The 19848-nt window shown below is 43.7% G+C and overlaps 1 protein-coding gene across 1 annotated transcript in view; it reads left to right on the top strand.

The window, feature by feature from the left end:
• The window catches only part of LOC122258285 (uncharacterized), a 190779-nt gene that overhangs the window by 89545 nt on the left and 81386 nt on the right, over nucleotides 1-19848 (top strand). Inside the window, 5 exon segments of the mRNA XM_086536787.1 lie at nucleotides 10397-10528; nucleotides 16800-16915; nucleotides 17433-17567; nucleotides 17735-17864; nucleotides 18240-18629. Coding sequence (XP_086392913.1) covers nucleotides 10397-10528; nucleotides 16800-16915; nucleotides 17433-17567; nucleotides 17735-17864; nucleotides 18240-18629 — 903 coding nt within the window.

Consider the following 19848-nt stretch of genomic DNA (forward strand, 5'->3'; position numbering starts at 1 on the left):
TCTCTCCCTCCCTCTCCTCCCTCTCTCCTTTCTTCCATCGTTCCCAATTTTGACGAAAGCAAGATCTTCCTCCCAATCTCTCCCCGTGTCCCTTTCCCCAGGGCGCCCTCCCGGCTGTCACCCTCGCCTTCGGGGAGCCAGGCACGCCCGCACAGGCAGCCTTCAAGGTCTGGGCGTTGCTTGTGTGGGCGGCGAGGGCGTGGTTCTTGCAGAGTGAGTGTGAGGTTCCCTTGTCCCTCACTTTGTCCTTCTCGTTGTTTGTCATTTTCGCCTTTCGTTGCTTTCGTTGCGTCCTTTCTCTTCCTGTTCGCGCTGTGGCAGTGGCCGTTCTGATTATCATTGTCATTATCATTATCAATCGTATCATAATTAAGATTACTACTATCATCATCGTCATTATTTTACTCCTTTCATTATATTTCTCTCATATTCTTTCTTATCAACACACACACACACACACACACACACACACACACATATATATATATATATATATATATATATATATATATATATATATATATATATACATATAGTTTTAGTCATTCGTTTTTGTTTCTTTTCTTATTTCTTAATGTTCACCATAAACTTGAACAAGGCATCAAGAAATTATTCACATGGCTCAATTATAACTGACTGATTTCCTTCCGAATACATCGAAAGACAAATAAATTCTTAGGCCATGTGAAACTTATGAAACAACCTTACGCAATACGTTGAATTGCAACACATAACATTTTCCTGTGACAATGTGTAGCGCCTGTTTCACCCTTTGTAAACAGCGGTGAAATTCCGACCATAGAAGAGGTAATCACACTTGCCTAGGGTGTATTTAAAGCTTATATTACACGTTTCTCTACTTTCACTCCGTTTTCATATCGCACCAGAAAAAAATACGGTGTTTAGAAATTGAAATAATGTATTAACACAAAAAGAAAGTGTTTGATTTAATTGCATGAACATCGATCTTATCTTAGAATTGGTGAATTATGAATATGATTTGACTACATGTTTACGAAACACGATAGCCTGTTTTCTCTTAAGTCACCCCTTGAAGAGAAATCGCAGAGCCGTTTTCTTTGATGGACTAGATGAGGTTATGAGGTTATGAGGCTAATTAAATTCTGATGAATGGCTACATTATCTTTTCATTTCGTGCTGGAATGGTTAGGCCTATCGAATAAAAGACTGATATATATTCTAGCTACCTTCGTGTGTGTGTGTTGTGTTGTGTTGTGCGTGTGTGTATCTGCGCATATGTGTGCGATTATATGTTTGTGTATGTGTGTGTGTGTGTTGTGTTGTGTTGTGCGTGTGTGTATCTGCGCATATGTGTGCGATTATATGTTTGTGTATGTGTGTGTGTGTGTGTGTTGTGTTGTGTTGTGCGTGTGTGTATCTGCGCATATGTGTGCGATTATATGTTTGTGTATGTGTGTGTGTGTGTGCGATTATGTTTGTATGTATGTATGTGTGTGCGTGTGTGTGTGTGTGCGATTATGTTTGTATGTATGTATGTGTGTGCGTGTGTGTGTGTGTGTTGTGTTGTGTTGTGCGTGTGTGTATCTGCGCATATGTGTGCGATTATATGTTTGTGTATGTGTGTGTGTGTGTGCGATTATGTTTGTATGTATGTATGTGTGTGCGTGTGTGTGTGTTGTGTTGTGTTGTGTTGTGCGTGTGTGTATCTGCGCATATGTGTGCGATTATATGTTTGTGTATGTGTGTGTGTGTGTTGTCTGTGTGTGTGTGCGATTATGTTTGTATGTATGTATGTGTGTGCGTGTGTGTGTGTGTGTTGTGTTGTGTTGTGTTGTGCGTGTGTGTATCTGCGCATATGTGTGCGATTATATGTTTGTGTATGTGTGTGTGTGTGTGCGATTATGTTTGTATGTATGTATGTGTGTGCGTGTGTGTATCTGCGCATATGTGTGCGATTATATGTTTGTGTATGTGTGTGTGTGTGTGCGATTATGTTTGTATGTATGTATGTGTGTGCGTGTGTGTGTGTGTGCGATTATGTTTGTATGTATGTATGTGTGTGCGTGTGTGTGTGTGTGCGATTATGTTTGTATGTATGTATGTGTGTGCGTGTGTGTGTGTGTGTGTTGTGTTGTGTATGTGCGTGTGTGTATCTGCGCATATGTGTGCGATTATATGTGTGTGTGTGTGTGTGTTGTGTTGTGTTGTGTTGTGCGTGTGTGTATCTGCGCATATGTGTGCGATTATATGTTTGTGTATGTGTGTGTGTGTTTTGCATGTGTGTATGTGTGTGTGTGTGTGCGATTATGTTTGTATGTATGTATGTGTGTGCGTGTGTGTGTGTGTGTGGTGTGTGTGTGTGTGTTTTTTGTGTGTGTGTGTGTGTGTGTGTGTGTGTGTGTGCGATTATGTTTGTATGTATGTATGTGTGTGCGTGTGTGTGTGTGTGCGATTATGTTTGTATGTATGTATGTGTGTGCGTGTGTGTATCTGCGCATATGTGTGCGATTATATGTTTGTGTATGTGTGTGTGTGTGTTGTGTTGTGTTGTGCGTGTGTGTATCTGCGCATATGTGTGCGATTATATGTTTGTGTATGTGTGTGTGTGTGTGTGTGCGATTATGTTTGTATGTATGTATACGTGTGTGCGTGTGTGTGTGTGTGTTGTGTTGTGTTGTGCGTGTGTGTATCTGCGCATATGTGTGCGATTATATGTTTGTGTATGTGTGTGTGTGTGTGTGTGCGATTATGTTTGTATGTATGTATGTGTGTGCGTGTGTGTGTGTGTGTATCCGATTATGTGTGTGTGTGTGTTGTGTGTTTGTGTGTGTGTGTGTTGTAGTTGTGTTGTGTTGTGGGTGCGTGTGTGTATCTGCGCATATGTGTGCGATTATATGTTTGTGTATGTGTGTGGTGTTTTGCATGTGTGTTGTGTGTGTGTGTTGTGCGATTATGTTTGTAGTATGTATGTGTGTGTGTTGTGTTGTGTGTGTGTGTGTGCGTGTGTGTGTGTGTGTGTGTGTGTGTGTGTGTGTGTGTGTGTGTGTGTGTGTGTGTGTGTGTTGATTGTATGTGTGGGCGTGTGTGTGTGTGTGTGTGTGTGTGTGTGTGTGTGTGTGTTGTGTTGTGTTGTGTTGTGCGTGTGTGTATCTGCGCATATGTGTGCGATTATATGTTTGTGTATGTGTGTGTGTGTTTTGCATGTGTGTATGTGTGTGTGTGTGTGCGATTATGTTTGTATGTATGTATGTGTGTGCGTGTGTGTGATTATGTGTCTCCGTGTATGTTTGGTCATACAAGAGAGAGTGGGACTGTTCCCCCCAAAGAAGGAGATGCAATCACTTTCTGGGCGTCGGATACTGGACCTGTTTTTATTGTTGCTTGGAATTTTGGTCACTATCACTTTCTCACCCTCGGAGCTCGCCATAGCTGATGGGCGTGCTATCGATATGGCAGCAATTATCCCAAAATGAGCATGGTGACTATCCAAAATCATTAGATGCAATCTGGTTAATGATATTTATGATATATCTATTAGATCCGAATCGATTTATTAGCTCTGTGATCTTTATCAAAGCCACTGCAATTCCCTCCACTGTAATTACTATAGTTGCTAAATTATCGAGACAATTACCATAAGGCACAAAGACTAACGGGATACGCGCATTCCGAAGGGCTTGTTAGCATCGGCTCTTTCAACAACCGGTTGCTTTTACGATGCCATTGCTTTTGCAAGAACTTGTGACATCCCGGGACGTCTCTTGGGCAAGGGAGGGGTTAAAAGGATAAGGGGGGGAAGGGGGATGGGGCGGGGGTGGGTTGGGGAGCAGGAAGAGGTCACGGGGAGGTCATGGATAGCTAGAGCCAGTTAGGGAGGGTCAGCATCCTCTCTGGTCGGGAGTGTGTGTGTGTGTGCATGGCATTTCCTCGCCCATGACCCGAGCGCTGTAATTGGCATGCAAGGAGCGAGCGAAGTCTGCATGACCGTGTTCCGTGTTTTCCCTTGTCTGGTTTGCACCTTGAGATAGTTCTCCCTTTCTCTGGAGTTTTCTCTTTGACTCGGTTTCTTTTTATTTAATTTCTTCTTCTCCTCTCTCTCTCTCTCTCTCTCTCTCTCTCTCTCTCTCTCTCTCTCTCTCTCTCTCTCTCTCCCTCCACTTACTAGGAATTCTCTCCACGTACCAAGGATACAAATCTAGCAGGACACTTGTCAGACTGGTGCATTATTTTAGCATGCTTGCAAATTGCTTATGCAACTGTGAAGTGGTTACTTACAAGCTAACCACGTCCCTTGTCCAAAATCTTATTTTGAAGACTTGCTGATAACAATACTCAGTAAGTCACTGAGGTGTACTGATAACTATGATTAAACGAATAAATAAATATATAAAAAGGTAGATCAATCACAGAGGGAAACATTTCATACACTTCTTGCAACAGTTAGTGATAACACGAGGGAAATATTTGCGAAACCATCACGAACGTAAACATCCCGAGAAAAGAGACCGCCGGCACAAACAAACATCTCTGCTAACTGGTTGATCGAAGTGCTTTGGGATGCACAGAGGCAGAGAGATAGTTAGACTAACAAGAGTAAGCTCTCGTTAGCTTCCATAAAAAAAATCCCAATCGCCAATCAGCATAAACTAATCACACTTTTGGCCATTAGAAGGTGATTCCACGAGGGAGCGGGAATGGGCAGTTGTATAGTTAGTTTTAATTGAAGGTCTTGTGGTAAAGGAGTAAGTCCCGAAGCCAAATGTGTGAGTCACTCTGGATGAGGAAAAGGGTGCGGGGTAGGGGTAGGGAGAGAGGTAAGGGTAAGGGGAGAGGGAGGAGTAGGGGTAGGGGGTGAGTCATACAGGGAGTGGTACCCGTAGGAGGCTCAGCGACTCAGAAAGAGATCGATAAAACACGACACAAAGAGGAAGGAGGGCGAAGAGAAGAAAGATGGAAGGAGGAGAAAAAATAGAATGATAGCTTCTTCCGACGGAGAGGGGAAGTGCGGGAGGAGGAGGGAGAAAGAGAGAGAGAGGAAAATAAATAAAACAAATACAATCATCCGACCATCGCGAGAGTAGAAAGAGGAATCACAAGATAATAGCGATTAGTTGCATCCCTTCCTGGAGGCTCGGGCTACGTCCACTTCGCCCACGCGAGGTTGAGTGACTCCGATAAGACCCGCGGCCGGACCACAGCGTTCGTGGCGGGTCGTACGGGAAGGGGAAGGGGAGGTAGCAGGGGAAGGGTGCTAGGAAGGGGAAGGGGAGGTAGCAGGGGAAGGGCGCCAGGGGGGGGGGGGGTAGGCGGTGGCAGGGTAAGGGCACAGGGAGTGGATAGGAAGTGGCAGGGGACGGGCACAGGGAGGGGGTAGGCAGTGGCAGGGGAAGGGCACAGTGAGGGGCAGGGTAAAGATGTCAGGGGAGTAAGTGGGAAGAAGGAAGAGCAGAAGAATGGGGTAGGAGTGGCAGAGGGAGGGCACTCGCCTACAGGAGAGAGGCGATTGGAGGAAAATAATGGGGGTGGGAGAAGGTCGAGGAGGAGGAGGAGGAGGTGAAGAAGAGGGAGGTAGGGAGGAGACAAAGAGGAGGAGGAATGAAGGACTATGGTTGATGGAGGGAGGAAGAATAGCAATAGCTGCGAGGTTGCTGAACTCCGTCTGAAGTTGCTCATGGTTGCTAGGATTGCTATTAGAAACTGAGGTCACCTACGGCAATAGATTTTTTAGAGAGAGGGAGAGGGAGAGTGAGAGAGGGTAGAAGGGTGAGAGAGAGAGAGAGTGAGAGAAAGTGAGAGTGAAAGAAAGAGTGAAAGAGAGAGAGAGAGAGTGAGAGTGAAAGAGAGAGAGAGAGTGAGAGTGAAAGAGAGAGAGGGAGAGTGAGAGTGAACGAAAGAGAGAAAGAGAGAGATAGATAGATAGATAGAGAGAGAGATAGAGAATAAGAAAAGGGTGGAGCACAGGAATGATAATGCGCAATATGTAAATAGATTGTGCTAATACCAGCCTTCAAACAAGTGAGCAGAGGACTGCGTGTGCTACTCCCATCCCATCTCCCTCAACTTAAGTGTTCACGCCTTCCCAATTTTCTTCCTCTTAGTTTCCACACCTCACCTCTTCTCTCCCTTTATATCTTCCATTCCTCTTCCCTCTTTCTGCTACCCACGCTCCTCCAAGTATCGCGTGTCTCGTGCTCTTCCTCAAATTACGTGTAAAATTGCTGTCATCTTCCACCCTCGCATTCCACCCACGCCGTCCTGTGCATTGGTGCCCATCGCCTATGCAAGAAGGGGGGTGGGAGAGAGGGGGAAGGGACGATGGGGGAGGAGGTGAAGAGGGAAGAAAGAGGGGGAAGGGAAGTGGAAAGGTGAAGGAGAAGAGGTTAAGAGGAAGGAAAGAGGGGGAAGGGGAGAAGAGAAAAGGAGGAAAGAAGGGGAGAGAAGGAGGGGAAAGGGAGGGACAAAGGGGATGGAGGAAGGGAGGTAGGAATTGAGAAAAGGTGGGGGAGGGGGGACTGGGTTTTCTCCACTGTCATCATTCGCAGGTTCAAATGACATGCGGAAAGCGAAAGGATATGTTTTATTTTATGGTCTCGACGGATATCATTCACAGGGTGATGATTTGTCCTTCGAAGGACAGGAAGAGAGAGAAATTCCGTAGAAAGAATCCTTCTATTCTTTCTTTCTCTTCCCTTACGTGTTACATTTAATCATCCTTCCTTGTGTGTACTTCATCGCCTTTCTTAATATACATTTTTTTTTATTAATTGATACAAATAACACCAATGAGGATTGAAATCAGACTAGCCAGATCAATGCTTAAAATTAAAATCAAGTCACCTATTGTCTTGGTTCGCCATCTTGTTTATCATGGAATTTTCACTTTTATTTCTGATTTTGCTTCGTCATTCCTAGCGCGGCTTTGAGATTCGATATCCGCGACCGGGAAAGCGTTTGTCAAAGGAAAGACGTGCTTGAATTCAGGAAAGACGAGGAAAAAAAAAGAAAGAAAACGCGCGAGGGATTGAGGACTATAAGCACGACTTGAGCGTTCGTGTAACACCGGATTGAATGCTTTTGGATCCGGTGGAGGAAAATGGCCGGGGTCGAGTACAAAAACGCGAGTTTCTGAAAAAGGGGAAATTCAGTCACGTGATTAACCGTATGATAATTGTATTGGTATATTAATTATCGTTATTATAATTATATTTCGGTCTTGACAGAAGAGTCCCAAGTGAAAAATGAAATGATAATGTGCTTATCGATTCCCTGCGTTTCTGGTCATGATAGCATACCGACAGGAACTCCCATTCTTAGGCTTTCCGACATTCCTTCTGTCATATCGACCCTCTCTCTCAGCCGTCGCTCCATTCCTGTCCGCTATTTCCCGATATGTGGTATTTGCCTTTCTCTCTCTCTCTCGCCTTATCTTTCTCTTTCATTTCTTCCCTCTCTCCCTTCTCCGTTCCCTTCCCTTCCTTTCTCTCTTGTGTGCTGTATGTTAGTTTTCCTTTTCTACTTCTCCTTCTCTCTCTCTCTCTCTCTCTCTCTCTCTCTCCGTCTCTCCTTCCCTCCTCATCTTGCGTATTCCTGATAGATAGGCTCCCGACGACTTCTTGGCTGGGTCCTTGTCCTTGCCTCGTCCTGTATAAGGGTGGGCGAAGGGCGTGTGCGGCGGAACAGCCAATGAATATGTAAGGAACGGAGCCGAAACCTTCGTCTCTTTGACAACCCGGAGAGTCGTCTTAGTGTAGACGATGATCTTATGCCTTATTTGTAGGCCTATCGTTTGCCTTTGCCGGTTTTTTCTCTTTTTTAGGCGGGTAGCGCGGCCTTAGATTGTCGAAAAAAGTGGGTTCGAATGTAGTTTTAAAAAGACCATCGACAGTGTAGACCATTTGTTTCGCATCAGAACCAAGATGGCGGCTCCGGAATCGAGGCCTTTCATGATCATAATTCTTTGTAGCGCCTTCGAGGCTATGCATTCTTGGAAGGGTATTCAGGCGCTGGGCCTCTTTAAGATGCAGAAGATATGCCTTTCCTTATAAGACTGCTCTTATCTAGGTGTTTTCCATATAATAGGAGGTATGCCTACGCACTTTGCGTTTCTTTTGTAGGTTTCTTTCTATTGGTGTCACCCCCCCCCTGTGTGTGTGTGTGTGTGTGTGTGTGTGTGTGTGTGTGTGTGTGTGTGTGTGTGTGTGTGTGTGTGTGTGTGCGCGCGCGCATGTGTGTTCTACACCTGTAACTTGCGTATCATCTCAGCATATGTCACATTCTTCCAATGTATGAAATGGTTTGTCATATTATCACGATCAACGACTCACTACAAGGCGGAAAAAGTAAATTCCCATGTAACACACTAAATCCTGCATCACAGCTCCAGTCAATAACACCCACGTCAAGATTCGGAAAAGAGGCATTTGCAGCCAGCCACGCCCTTTCAGTCTCCACTTGAACGCACGTCATTCTTGAAGTCCTTTTGACGTGAACTCTTGTCAGTCTTGAGGTCTTGGTTAGTCGACGGTTTTAATTCAATGCAAACCGGCAGCGTTGAGCTTCAGCCGAGTGCAGCGGCGTAGCGGTGAAGGCACAGAACACACAGGAAACGACGAGGCTGGTGCTCTAAGGTCACACTCCGAGGTGATCGTCACGTTGCGTAGGGCGTCACGCATCTGCTACTGTCTCTGACGAGTCTTCATCCTACCTTTCCTTCCCTTTTCTTCAATATTTTTGCCTTGGCTTCTTCGTCTCGGCAAGCAAATCGATGCGAAGAAAAAAAAATAAAAAATACAGAGGCTGTCAAACGCAGACGCATCTGCGCTCAAGCCAAAATGAGAAATGGGTCTGTGCTATGGAATCATCCAAGCACCGGCGCCTTCCCGATGGCTCCCCAGTCAGCCAGCGCCGGAATTCGCCGGCGATGGAGACGGTTATGATTCAGGGATGGCGCTCATCTTCAGCACCTTCCATTGGCCAAGCGTGGAGGCGAGTGGGTGGAGGGTCCTTCCCCCCCTAACCAACCCCACCCTTCCCCTCACCTCAGACCTACCCTACCTCCTTCTACACCTCCTCCCCTCCCCCCTTCCTCCTCCTGGCGTGCTCCCACTCTGCGTGAAGGACATTGACTGAGCAACGGTTCCCTTCGCACGGACGGACTGGATTCTCGGGGCACAAGTTTCCTAGAGCGTATCCAAGATATAAAGGGGCACGCCGGCACCCCGCCAGACCGTTGTTAGATTACCTGGAGGTTCTCGAGTCTTACCTTCGTGCGACCTCCTCCCGTTAAAGGCGGGTCGGGAGAGGAAACTACAGTTGCATCAAAATTGCAAATGGGAAATGTAAAAAAAAAAAGACTTTTTCTCGTTTGGTTTTGCTTTAGTGCTTTTCGTGAACTACAATTTCGGATGCAGTTGTCACTATTTCGTTCTGTGACTATTTGTAAGGTTGCGCCTCCATTCTCCAGCTTTCTTCCTCTCCATTATTACTCCTTGTAGTCACACTATACTTGCAAAGATTATAATTTCCAAAATACTGACAACGGACTCAATTACGAATCATATATAATGATAATCAACCGATTTTACCCCAACACAAGAACCATAACCCACCGTAAAACCAAAATTTCACACAAGAACGGCCTTGTAATCCACCGGCGTATACAACCATAAATCTCTTCTTCACCCTTAGACAGATGTATAATTAAGTATCCTCTTTTGTCTCTATTGCGTATCGCCGGAGAACCCTCGCACAACTCACGAGCGATTGGGAGTGTAACCGACGTAAACAAAAGGCGGAGGTGAGAGGGGAAGGAGGAACAGCTAAGCACCTTGTTTTAGCGTCTAATCACACCCGTGCTTCTTCTGTATTTTCATGGCCATGGTACCGTAACTGAGGCTGGCTGTCTAATGGCGTAGAACATCGAATTACGGATGGAATTGTAGGAAGGAAGAGGAGAGTCCTATTAACAACTTCCTTGAGACATAATAGGAAGCTGAAGAGACGGTTGATAGGAGGGTGGGGTGGGGGGGAGAGGTAGTTGATAGGGAGGGGGGGTGGGGTAGCTACTCTCAGTGACTTGCATGTTCCTTTCTTCTTCTTTTTTTGTATATATATAAACAGACCTTGTTCCACATGCCGCTCTTATATGTAGGGTGTTTTGTATACATTTACTTCCGGCTGGGGGCAAAAAGTTCCGAAATGCAGAGGATGTACATGTTCATATTCGTATAAATTACTTTGCTTGTAATTAATGATGATGATGATGGTGGTTATGATGATGCTTATGATAGCTATGATGGTGATGATGGTGATGATGTTGACGTTAACGATGATAATTTAGATATTATATTATATTATATACTATATTATATACGATGAACAGATATACTCAAAATCATTTTCTCTTCCTGCACAGATATCGACGAGTGCCTCATCCCAGAGTTAGCAGCAAGATGCGCACCCGATGCCGAGTGCTGCAACCTGCCCGCCCACTACACGTGCAAATGCAAAGAAGGTTTCACAGGAGATGGCTACACACAGTGTTCCGGTAAGTACCTTTTTTTTCTTTTTTTTTTAGGTGTATAGAGTATATATTTTTGGTTCATTCATAATCATTATTACCAGACATGCTTAGAGATCCATATTTGAATTAGAGTTTTATTTTTGTATGTCGAGTATATTATATACGTTATATATCATGTCATAGGTACATTGCTAGCTCCCTCCTGTACGTATTCCATGTTGTATATAGAAGAGAGAGAGAGAGAGAGAGATAGATAGAGAGAGAGAGAGAGAGAGAGAGAGAGAGAAGAGAAGAGTGAGAGAAGAGAGAGAGAAGAGAAGAGTGAGAGAAGAGAGAGAAGAGAGAGAGAAGAGAAGAGAGAGAGAAGACAGACAGACAGACAGACAGATAGACAGACAGACAGACAGAGAGAGAGAACGAAAGACTGTGAGAGAAAGAATGAAAGAGTAAGAGAAATAAATGCAAACTCTCCCAGAAACAACAAACCGCCCAACACCAAAGAACGGCGGAGTGATACACAGTCACGAACCTCCGCCTCCCAGAACAACAGAACCAACAGAAATCCGTTGGGAACGTTTTGTACTCTAGTTCCATACCGTTCTCCCGCCCACGCTCACGCCCTCGCCCACGCCCTTGCTACTTCGGGCGTAGATTATTAATTACCGGGAAATAATTGACGTCTCTCTGAAGAAGGAAGGAGGAAGAAAAGAAGAAGAAGTAGCAATGAAAGGCAATGGAGGTGAAAAGGGAATGCAATAATGATAAAAAAAAAAGGTAAAAGCAACATCAGTAAAATGATAATAATAATAATGAGAGGAAGAAAACAAAAAAAAAGTTATCTAATCAAATGCCATGGAAGTCATGCATTGTTTTGCTTCTTTACGTTTTATCTCCTTGCATTTGCATACGTCAAGATAAGGAAGTAAACAATAAACAAAAAAGAAAATAGAGATAAAACTTCAGCGAAAAAAAGAGACAAGAATGATTAAATCTTTCCCACTCGTTAATACCGCTTGATAAAAGCAAGAAACTGTCACGCATGACGGCGATGCACTATGTGAATGACCCTCTCGGCGCTCATTCATGCGACGGCACCTCGGCCAACGTACTAACCACACGACCTTCGGCAGAAGATAATGTTCAAGTCTGAAATGTGAAGCTTGAAGTCTGAAACCTGAAGTCTGAAGTTTAAAACCTGAAGTCTGAGTCTAGAGTCTGAAGTTTAAAAACTAAATTCTTATGTCTTAAGTCTTATGTTTAAACTCTTAAGTCTTAAGTCTTACGTCTAGGGAAGAGGAGAGGAGGAGGGATAAAAGGGAAAGGAGGGAAGAGATGGAAATGTAGAGGAAGACAGAAAGATAGATAGGTAGATAGATGAAGGAATAGGTACATAAAAATAGATAGATTAAAAGAGAGAAAGAGAGAGAGAGAGAATGAGATAGAATGAGTTGGAAGAGGAAAAAGAACGGCCAGAAGAGAGACACAGAAGAGACAGCATTCCTCAGGTGTCCCACTTAACATGACTGGTTCCGATTACAGGAAATCAAAGGTAAATAATTCTTATCGTATCGCCTCCTCCCTCTCCCTCCTCCACCTCCTCTCCCTTCCCTCCCCCTCCTCCCCCATCTAAACGAGAGATATTTGAATGATGGTAGTGTGAGTGTAAATGTGTGTGTGTGTGTGTGTATGTGTGTGTAATTGTGTGTGTGTGTGTGTGTATTATGTTTATATGCATGTAGACACGTGTATATACATATTACCTTAGTTATTCAACTATTCATTTATTTATCTATGCATATATGTATGTATTCGTCTCCTCACAACCACACACACACAATCCTATCAATATTGACTCGCGCTGAATATTGATTTGCAATGACTCTGCGCGTCCTACATTCGTCCTCGAGGCATCTCGTGCGGGGATAAAATATCACTGTCTTCCTCCCGCAGTAATCATCTCGAAGCGAAGTGAGAATGATGCTGGGGATGCTGGAGGTTATCTCGGGTTGCATCTGTCAGGCGGTGATTGGGGACACGTTTGGGTTATTCTTGTTTTCTCTTTTCGTTTGTTGAGACGTGTGTGTTGGATTGTTTTGTGTTTTGTTTTTGTTTTGATTTTCATTTGTTGATGTAAAGGTGGGTGTTGCAAGGCAAGGAATTTTAGAGAGAGAGAAAAAAAAAATGAAAATTATATAGAGATTCTGTTGGTGTGATATCATGCGAAGCTGACTAGGCGAAAATGGCCTTTATGATATTATACCATAAGGGTATTGCATGACGGTTAGTCAGGAGGAAGTTGACACATGCGGGGAAAGGGCGGATGGATGTTGAGGAAGGAAAGAGAGAAGAGAAAGAGAGAAAGAGGGAGAGGGAGAGTGCGAGGGAGGGGGAGAGGGAGAGGGAGAGAGAGAGAGGAGAGGGAGAGAGAGAGAGAGAGAGAGGGAGAGAGAGAGAGAGAGAGAGAGAGAGAGAGAGAGAGAGAGAGAGAGAGAGAGAGAGAGAGAGAGAGAGCTTTCTCTTCAGGCAATTATTCAAAAATCGCACGCACACGCAGACATACAAACACTCACAAACACCTCTCATTCCCCTGTTCTCTTGTCCGAAGATCGATTCCCACGCAAAATTTCCATACATCATTCTCTCTGACAGTATTTTTTTGCATGACCCCCCCCCTTCCCCCCATCCCCATCCCGAGATCCAATTTTCCGAAACGAAACTGAAATCTCTCGGAACACGAAGAGAGGCCACGAGAAACTTCGAGAAAGAGCGAGAAAATCAGGACGAACACCTCATAAAAGAGAATCGTTGGATGCGCGCTGAAGTCGAAACTCTTATCCGAGGTCACGCTGGGTCACGGCTGTCAAGGAGGACTAGATGCGTAGTCCTTCGTGTCCCAGACATCACCAGACTGATAATCTTTCGAAAGGATTGTCTTCGAAGCTCCTTGAGACAAACGACAATCAGGAGGCGGATGTCGATGCGTCTTTTTTTTCTTTCTTTCTTTCTTCTAGAGAATCACTATTTTTTTTTTTTTTTTGTCATTGCTGGAATTACAAAACGGAAGCGTTTGATTAAGTCAATTTAAACGACACTTCCGCTAAGGTAAAAGGTGATTATCTCGATAATTTCTGCGCAATAAAGCTCGAAATGACACTTTAAAAGATCGAGAAAAGAAGAAGAAAAAAAGAACGAAAAAGAAAATCTTACTTCCTTATTATCATTCAGAGATTCCAACGCCTTAGATTAATGGATTCCCTCCCCCCCCTTTCCCCTCACTACCGCCCAAACCTTTCCTTTCTTTTCTTTGTTACCCCTTCCCTCTCCTCTCATCTCTTTCTCTTTTTTTCCTCACTTTCCTTCCTCCCGTTCCTCTCTCCTTTTCCCTTTCCCTACTTTTCCGTTTTTATCTTCTTCCTCTTCCTTCCTCTTCTATCCTCCCCCCCCTCCTTCCCTCATCCCCTAACTTTCTCATTTATCACCCCCCTTCCTTCCCTCTCCTCCCCCTTCCTTCTCCTTTCTCCGCCCCCTCTCCTTACTCCCCCTCCTTCTTCTTTCTCCTCCCCCTCCCTCATCCCCCTCCTTACTCCCTCCCTCCTTCTCTCCTCCCCCCCTCCTTCTTCCATCCCTTCCATCACCTTGTCTCATTATTACGACACCGTGATAAAGTAGCGACATTATTTTCGAACGCCGAGCGAAAGTCTAAACCAGTCGCGTCCTCATGAGAAAGTGTAAGGAAAGGGGATGGGGGAAGGGGGAAGGGGGAGGGGGGAAGTTAGAGGGAAGAGCAGGCTCGCGATACTCAGTGTATGAGGGGTGTGTGCGTGCGTGTGTGTGTGTGTGTGTGTGTGCGTGTGTGTGTGTGTGTGTGTGTGTGTGTGTGTGTGTGTGTGTGTGTGTGTGTGTGTGTGTGTGTGTGTGTGTGTGTGTGAAAGAGAGAAAGAGAGATTTAGATATGAAGATTCATGTCACTTGTCAGGTCGTTTGTTCCCCGGTACAACATGCTCAAACAAACCACACTATCATTCATTATCAGTGCTACACCATCGTCAAAATACCACCCATCCAATGCACAGTTTTGTTTATTTTATTTTCCTGCTACCGCCGTCATAGTAATATATAATTTAAACAAAAAGTGTAATCATGGTAATTAAATCCGATTGGTGACAGCGAAGACGCAACCATATAAAGAACGAACTCATTTGAAATACATAGTAAACAAGAGATGTTAAATGCCTGAGGACCTTGACACGGGTTGCTTATAGTCCGGTGAGACCTTTGACTCGCGCGCTGTGAGAAAGTTCCGAGAGGAATGGATAATTCCTTGGAAGGATCGCGGGGAAGAGAAACTTTGGGAAGAAGAGGTGTGAATGGATGAGGAGGATGATAGAAATAGAGAGAAAGAGAATTAGAAGCAGAAGGGGAAGGAGAAAAAGAAGAAGGAGGAGACAAAGAAGAAGACGAAGAGAAGGAGAAGAAGGGGAATGAGAAAAATAAAAAGGAGACAAAGGAGAAGACGAAGAAGATAAAAAAAGAAGAAACTTTCATTTTACGACGTGGCGACTGAGCCATCATTAGTATCATATTTTATCATTTCTCCCCGCCTCTCATTGGAATGCCGATAAGATGACACCAATTCAAAACTCCACTTGGATAACGAAAGGTCACGCACAGCATATTACTTCACACACGAATACCCACACACTCTCTCTCTCCCACATACTCTGCCCAACACCCAGCGCCTATAAATAACAACAACAACCATTCTGTTCTTTAAGCGAGTGGCCGAGAACGTGACGGTACCCCCCATCACCCCCCTCCCTCCCCCAGGTCTCCGTGACACACTGCCGACGACCTTTGACCTCGTGTGCATGTAGAAAGTCACCGAATAGCGGCCGACGACACAGTTGCCAGATTCCTTAGGTCACATAGTCAGAAGGTCAAATGCTCCTCAATAAAAAGAAAATTTAGATGGTTTTTCGATAAGTGAAAAAAAGTTTCTTTTGTCTTTTTTTTCATTTCTTTTTAAGTATTGCCATCCCGAGGGGAATTATTTTTTGGAACAAATGTTACCAATCGTTGGGTCGTGAGAAACCTCTCGTAATATACTTTGTTATCACGGCTTTTTATCGAATGAGATCTGGCAGCACTGGTTGGGTACACTTGTTCAATAACGAATCGTGAACATAAATGAAAAGTGAACAAGGATACACTTTATTTTCCTTTTTTATTCATGCATTATAATTCTGCTATACGAGGTTACATTTGAAATTCAAACCGAACCTTCTTTTGTTTCAATGATTTATAGCAATATTTTCGATGCGTCGCTCCCACGATTTTTCCCGCGTAAAAACAAAAACAAACACAAAATTCCGGGATCGAAGGATCTGATGCAGTTTTTCCGACTATGACCCCAACGCGACAAGGCCATAAGGACGACAATAGCATCGAAAAAAAGGTGGTAGTCGTACAAATCGACCATAGGTTAAGCGCCAGAAACTTACCTTGAAGATCATGCCAGGTGACTTTGACCTCTATTCCTATCGCTAATAAAGACGCTTATGCCATGAAATTTAGCCTGAGCGTTGCATTTAGACGTGGGAACATTGCAAAATTCGCCCGAAGCCAATTTGATCCTGCAAAAACAAGGAACTGAAGGACTCTTGCCTTAATGTAACGCGACCGGGTAATACATCGCGTCGGATAATTAGAACAATTACGTAGGAGGTTTAGGATAATGATCAAAGGATTTGTCTTGTATGAAGGCCGGCGATCAACCTGCTTGACGGATTCTCGTCAGCCTCGTCAGGATTCTTATTATAACCTGCGTCATTTTCGTAGGAACTGGTTCAGATAAGAAAAAAAAAAAAAAAAAAAAAAACATGAGATGATGTTAGCAATTTTGTATCATCACTGTTACTATTATCATCATCGAAAAACAACATAAAAAAACATGAGATGATGTTGGCAATTTTGTATCATCACTGTTACTATTATTATCATCATCATTATTCTTTTTTTCATATAGCTACATTTTATTATCATCATTATATGTTAGATTACAGGATCTCTAATGCAATATAGTTACATACACACAACATACCCCCACTTGTCTGCAACATCCCATATATATACATATATATGTATATATAATATATATATATATATATATGTATATATATATATATATATATATATATATATATTTACATATATATATATATATATATATATATATATATATATATACACACGTACATGTATCTTAATGTTATTTTTATCTTTCCTTCTCCCGCAGACATCGACGAATGCGCCGACCCGGCCGCATGCGGGAGTAACGCCATCTGTACCAACTACCATGGCAACTACACCTGCACGTGTCCGGAAGGCTTCGTCGGCAACCCTTATGATGGGGTAAGTTTGTCCTTTGTATTTTTTTAAAGAGAGGTAGAGAGAGAGTGAGTGAGTGGGTGAGTGGGTGGGTGAGTGGGTGGGTGGGTGAGTGAGTGAATGGGTGGGTGGGTGGGTGAGTGAGTGAGTGAGTGGGTGGGTGGGTGAGTGAGTGAGTGAGTGGGTGGGTGGGTGGGTGAGTGGGTGAGTGAGTGAGAGAGAGATGCAAAGTGAGATGACTGAGTGAGTGAATGGGTGGGTGGGTGGGTGGGTGGGTGAGTGAGTGAGTGAGTGGGTGGGTGGGTGAGTGAGTGAGAGAGTGATGCAGAGTGAGATGACAAAAACAGTGAAATAGATACAATAAGCAAACACCATAAGGGAAAAAAAAATCAGAAAGACCTTTCCCCTAGAGATATATTTCCCACCTTTAGAAAAAAATAAAAACAAGATAAATAACACAAGGAAACACACAATAATAAAAAACAAATATAATCAAGAAAAAAAAACTAACAAACATCGCCCGTGTCTCTTCTTTCCACAGTGCGCCGATTACGACGAGTGCCAACGCGCCGACGTCTGCGGCCCCCTGGCCAAGTGCAGGAACCGTGAGGGAGGACACGACTGTGAGTGCCCGCTCGGATACGAAGGGGATGCTTACTCGAGATCTGGTTGTCAGGTGAGTGTCCTTCGAGGGGGAGGTGGGAGGGGAGGGAGCAGAAGGAGTTGGGAGTGTTTGGGGTTATTAGGATATGGGGTGTGGGTGTGATTTTTCTTTTTTCCTAGCTAGATTTTTTTCTTCTATATCAAATAACTAAGTATCGAATTTGTATTATCTCCTTGCAGAACATCAACGAATGTGCAGGTAGTCCGTGTGCAACCAACGCCATCTGTGTGGACGGTATTAACAACTACACATGCGCATGTCCTCCCGGATACATCGGTGACCCCTACAATATGTACGGCGCCTGCCAAGGTAAAGAAAACGGGAATCGGGCTTTTACTAGTTTATTTTTATTGGGGGATTTTGTTTTGTTAGTTTGCTGTTAGATGTGATAACCTAGCATTAGTTTTGGGCAGTCGACATTTTGGGCATTGTCTCACTAATTCCATGGCGGAGTTAGCCAGTGTAGCTTTTCAAACAAATGGTAGTTTTGTTGAAACTAATGACGCGTACCATGCTAATGTAATGATAGACACTAATTACTAGCTTACTGGAGAATCATGGTGAATTAATCTACACAGTATACAACTAGCAATACATTTACGGCCTAACTTACTAAAAAAAAAAGAACCCAGAGAAATAATGAGAGTTAGGGAAACTAATCCGTCCGACGCTAACCTTGCGAAGACGTTAACGAGTGCGTCGACCCGAGTTCGGACCGCGACGACGACGAAGACGGCGTCGAGACGACCACCAGCATCACCCTCGACGTCACGATGGCCGACGACCTGTTCGTCAGCCTGCTGCCGGAGGCGCTGGAGAACGCCATCAGTCAGTCGGAGTCGAACTGGACCTTCCCGTGCGGCACGGCGGCCACGTGCATCAACACCCCCGGGTCGTACGAGTGCCGCTGCCCCACCGGATTCTCAGGGAAGCCCCGCGAGAGGTGCACGGACCTGAACGAGTGCGGGCTGGCCTCCACCTGCGGAGAGAACGCCAAGTGCATGAACGTCCCGGGGTCGTACAAGTGTTACTGTCCGCGTGGCTTCGAGGGCGACGGCGACGTGGCCTGCCGCAGTTAGTAGCCTTCGATCCTTCCTCACGTTACGACGCCCTTCCGACGCTACAGGACCCCGCGCCTTGGACGAACGTTTTCTCTCTCTCCTTCGCTCCTTCTCTCGACTAGGATGTTTAGTTATCCCTGTCCTCTGTTTTAGCCTTCCAGGAGCACTGGAAGGAGCAAAGGAACATCTTTCTGACACGAGGAAAGAGAGGAAGTGTGACTTTCTTTGCAAACAACTTATTGAGCCTTTTCTCTCTTGCGTTTAGATTTTTTTTTCTGTAATTCTTTAGTTATCGATCATTTGTATTATTTCCCTTTTCCTTTTGAACTCCTTTTGAACTCCAGAGTCTTCGTTTGCTTGTGCTTAATTACCAGACGTTATGCAACTTGTCCGACTTTCATCTTCGACCAACACAGCTTGGACTTGCTCTACAAGCAAAATAAAAAAAATAAAAAAAAGTAGAAGTAAGAGTTATTGATTCACCAAACATTGTCTGTGATGTTTTTTTTTGGCTCATATTAGACCTTTGTTCACGCATAGATAGATATGAGTGTGTGCATGTATATGTATATATATATATATATATATATATATATATATATATATATATATATATATATATATATATATATATATATTATATTAATATATATAATATTATATATATATATATATATATATATTATATATATATATATATATATATATATACATATATATAATATATATATATATATATATATATATATATATATACATATATACATACACACACATACGCGCACACATTAATCGACATTGCCATAATTGGTACCAGTGACTTCTTAACTGACACCACAATTAAAGAGAAATCGTTCACTTGTCATGAACTATCAGTCCTCAATTCCTGTCATTATTCCCTTGTTAAAACACTCACCTTGCGACCAAAGCGACTCTCTGTCAAGCCTCACACTCTTCCCCTTGACACATGACACCAGAATGCTTGTCAAAGTTGACAGATGACCCCAGAATACTTGTCAAAGTTACTATAGTCTTTGACTAAAGCGAACATTATGACGAAGGTACCGTTGTTCGGTTGTAGTATATTTTTGTTATCTTTTATCTTTTATCTATTTTGAGATCTTGCTTCGTTACTCATTGCGTAACATTCTTTTGGATGTGAAGGATGCGTACATTTCTTCTGTAGATATTGTTTCGTAGTGTATGTGTGACAGTTGTTATATATTTTTTGA

This window comes from Penaeus japonicus, unplaced genomic scaffold (genome assembly GCF_977035675.1).
Source record: "Penaeus japonicus unplaced genomic scaffold, GWHDUDI00000001_assembly GWHDUDI00000005, whole genome shotgun sequence".
In the NCBI taxonomy this organism is placed as follows: Eukaryota; Metazoa; Arthropoda; class Malacostraca; order Decapoda; family Penaeidae; genus Penaeus; species Penaeus japonicus.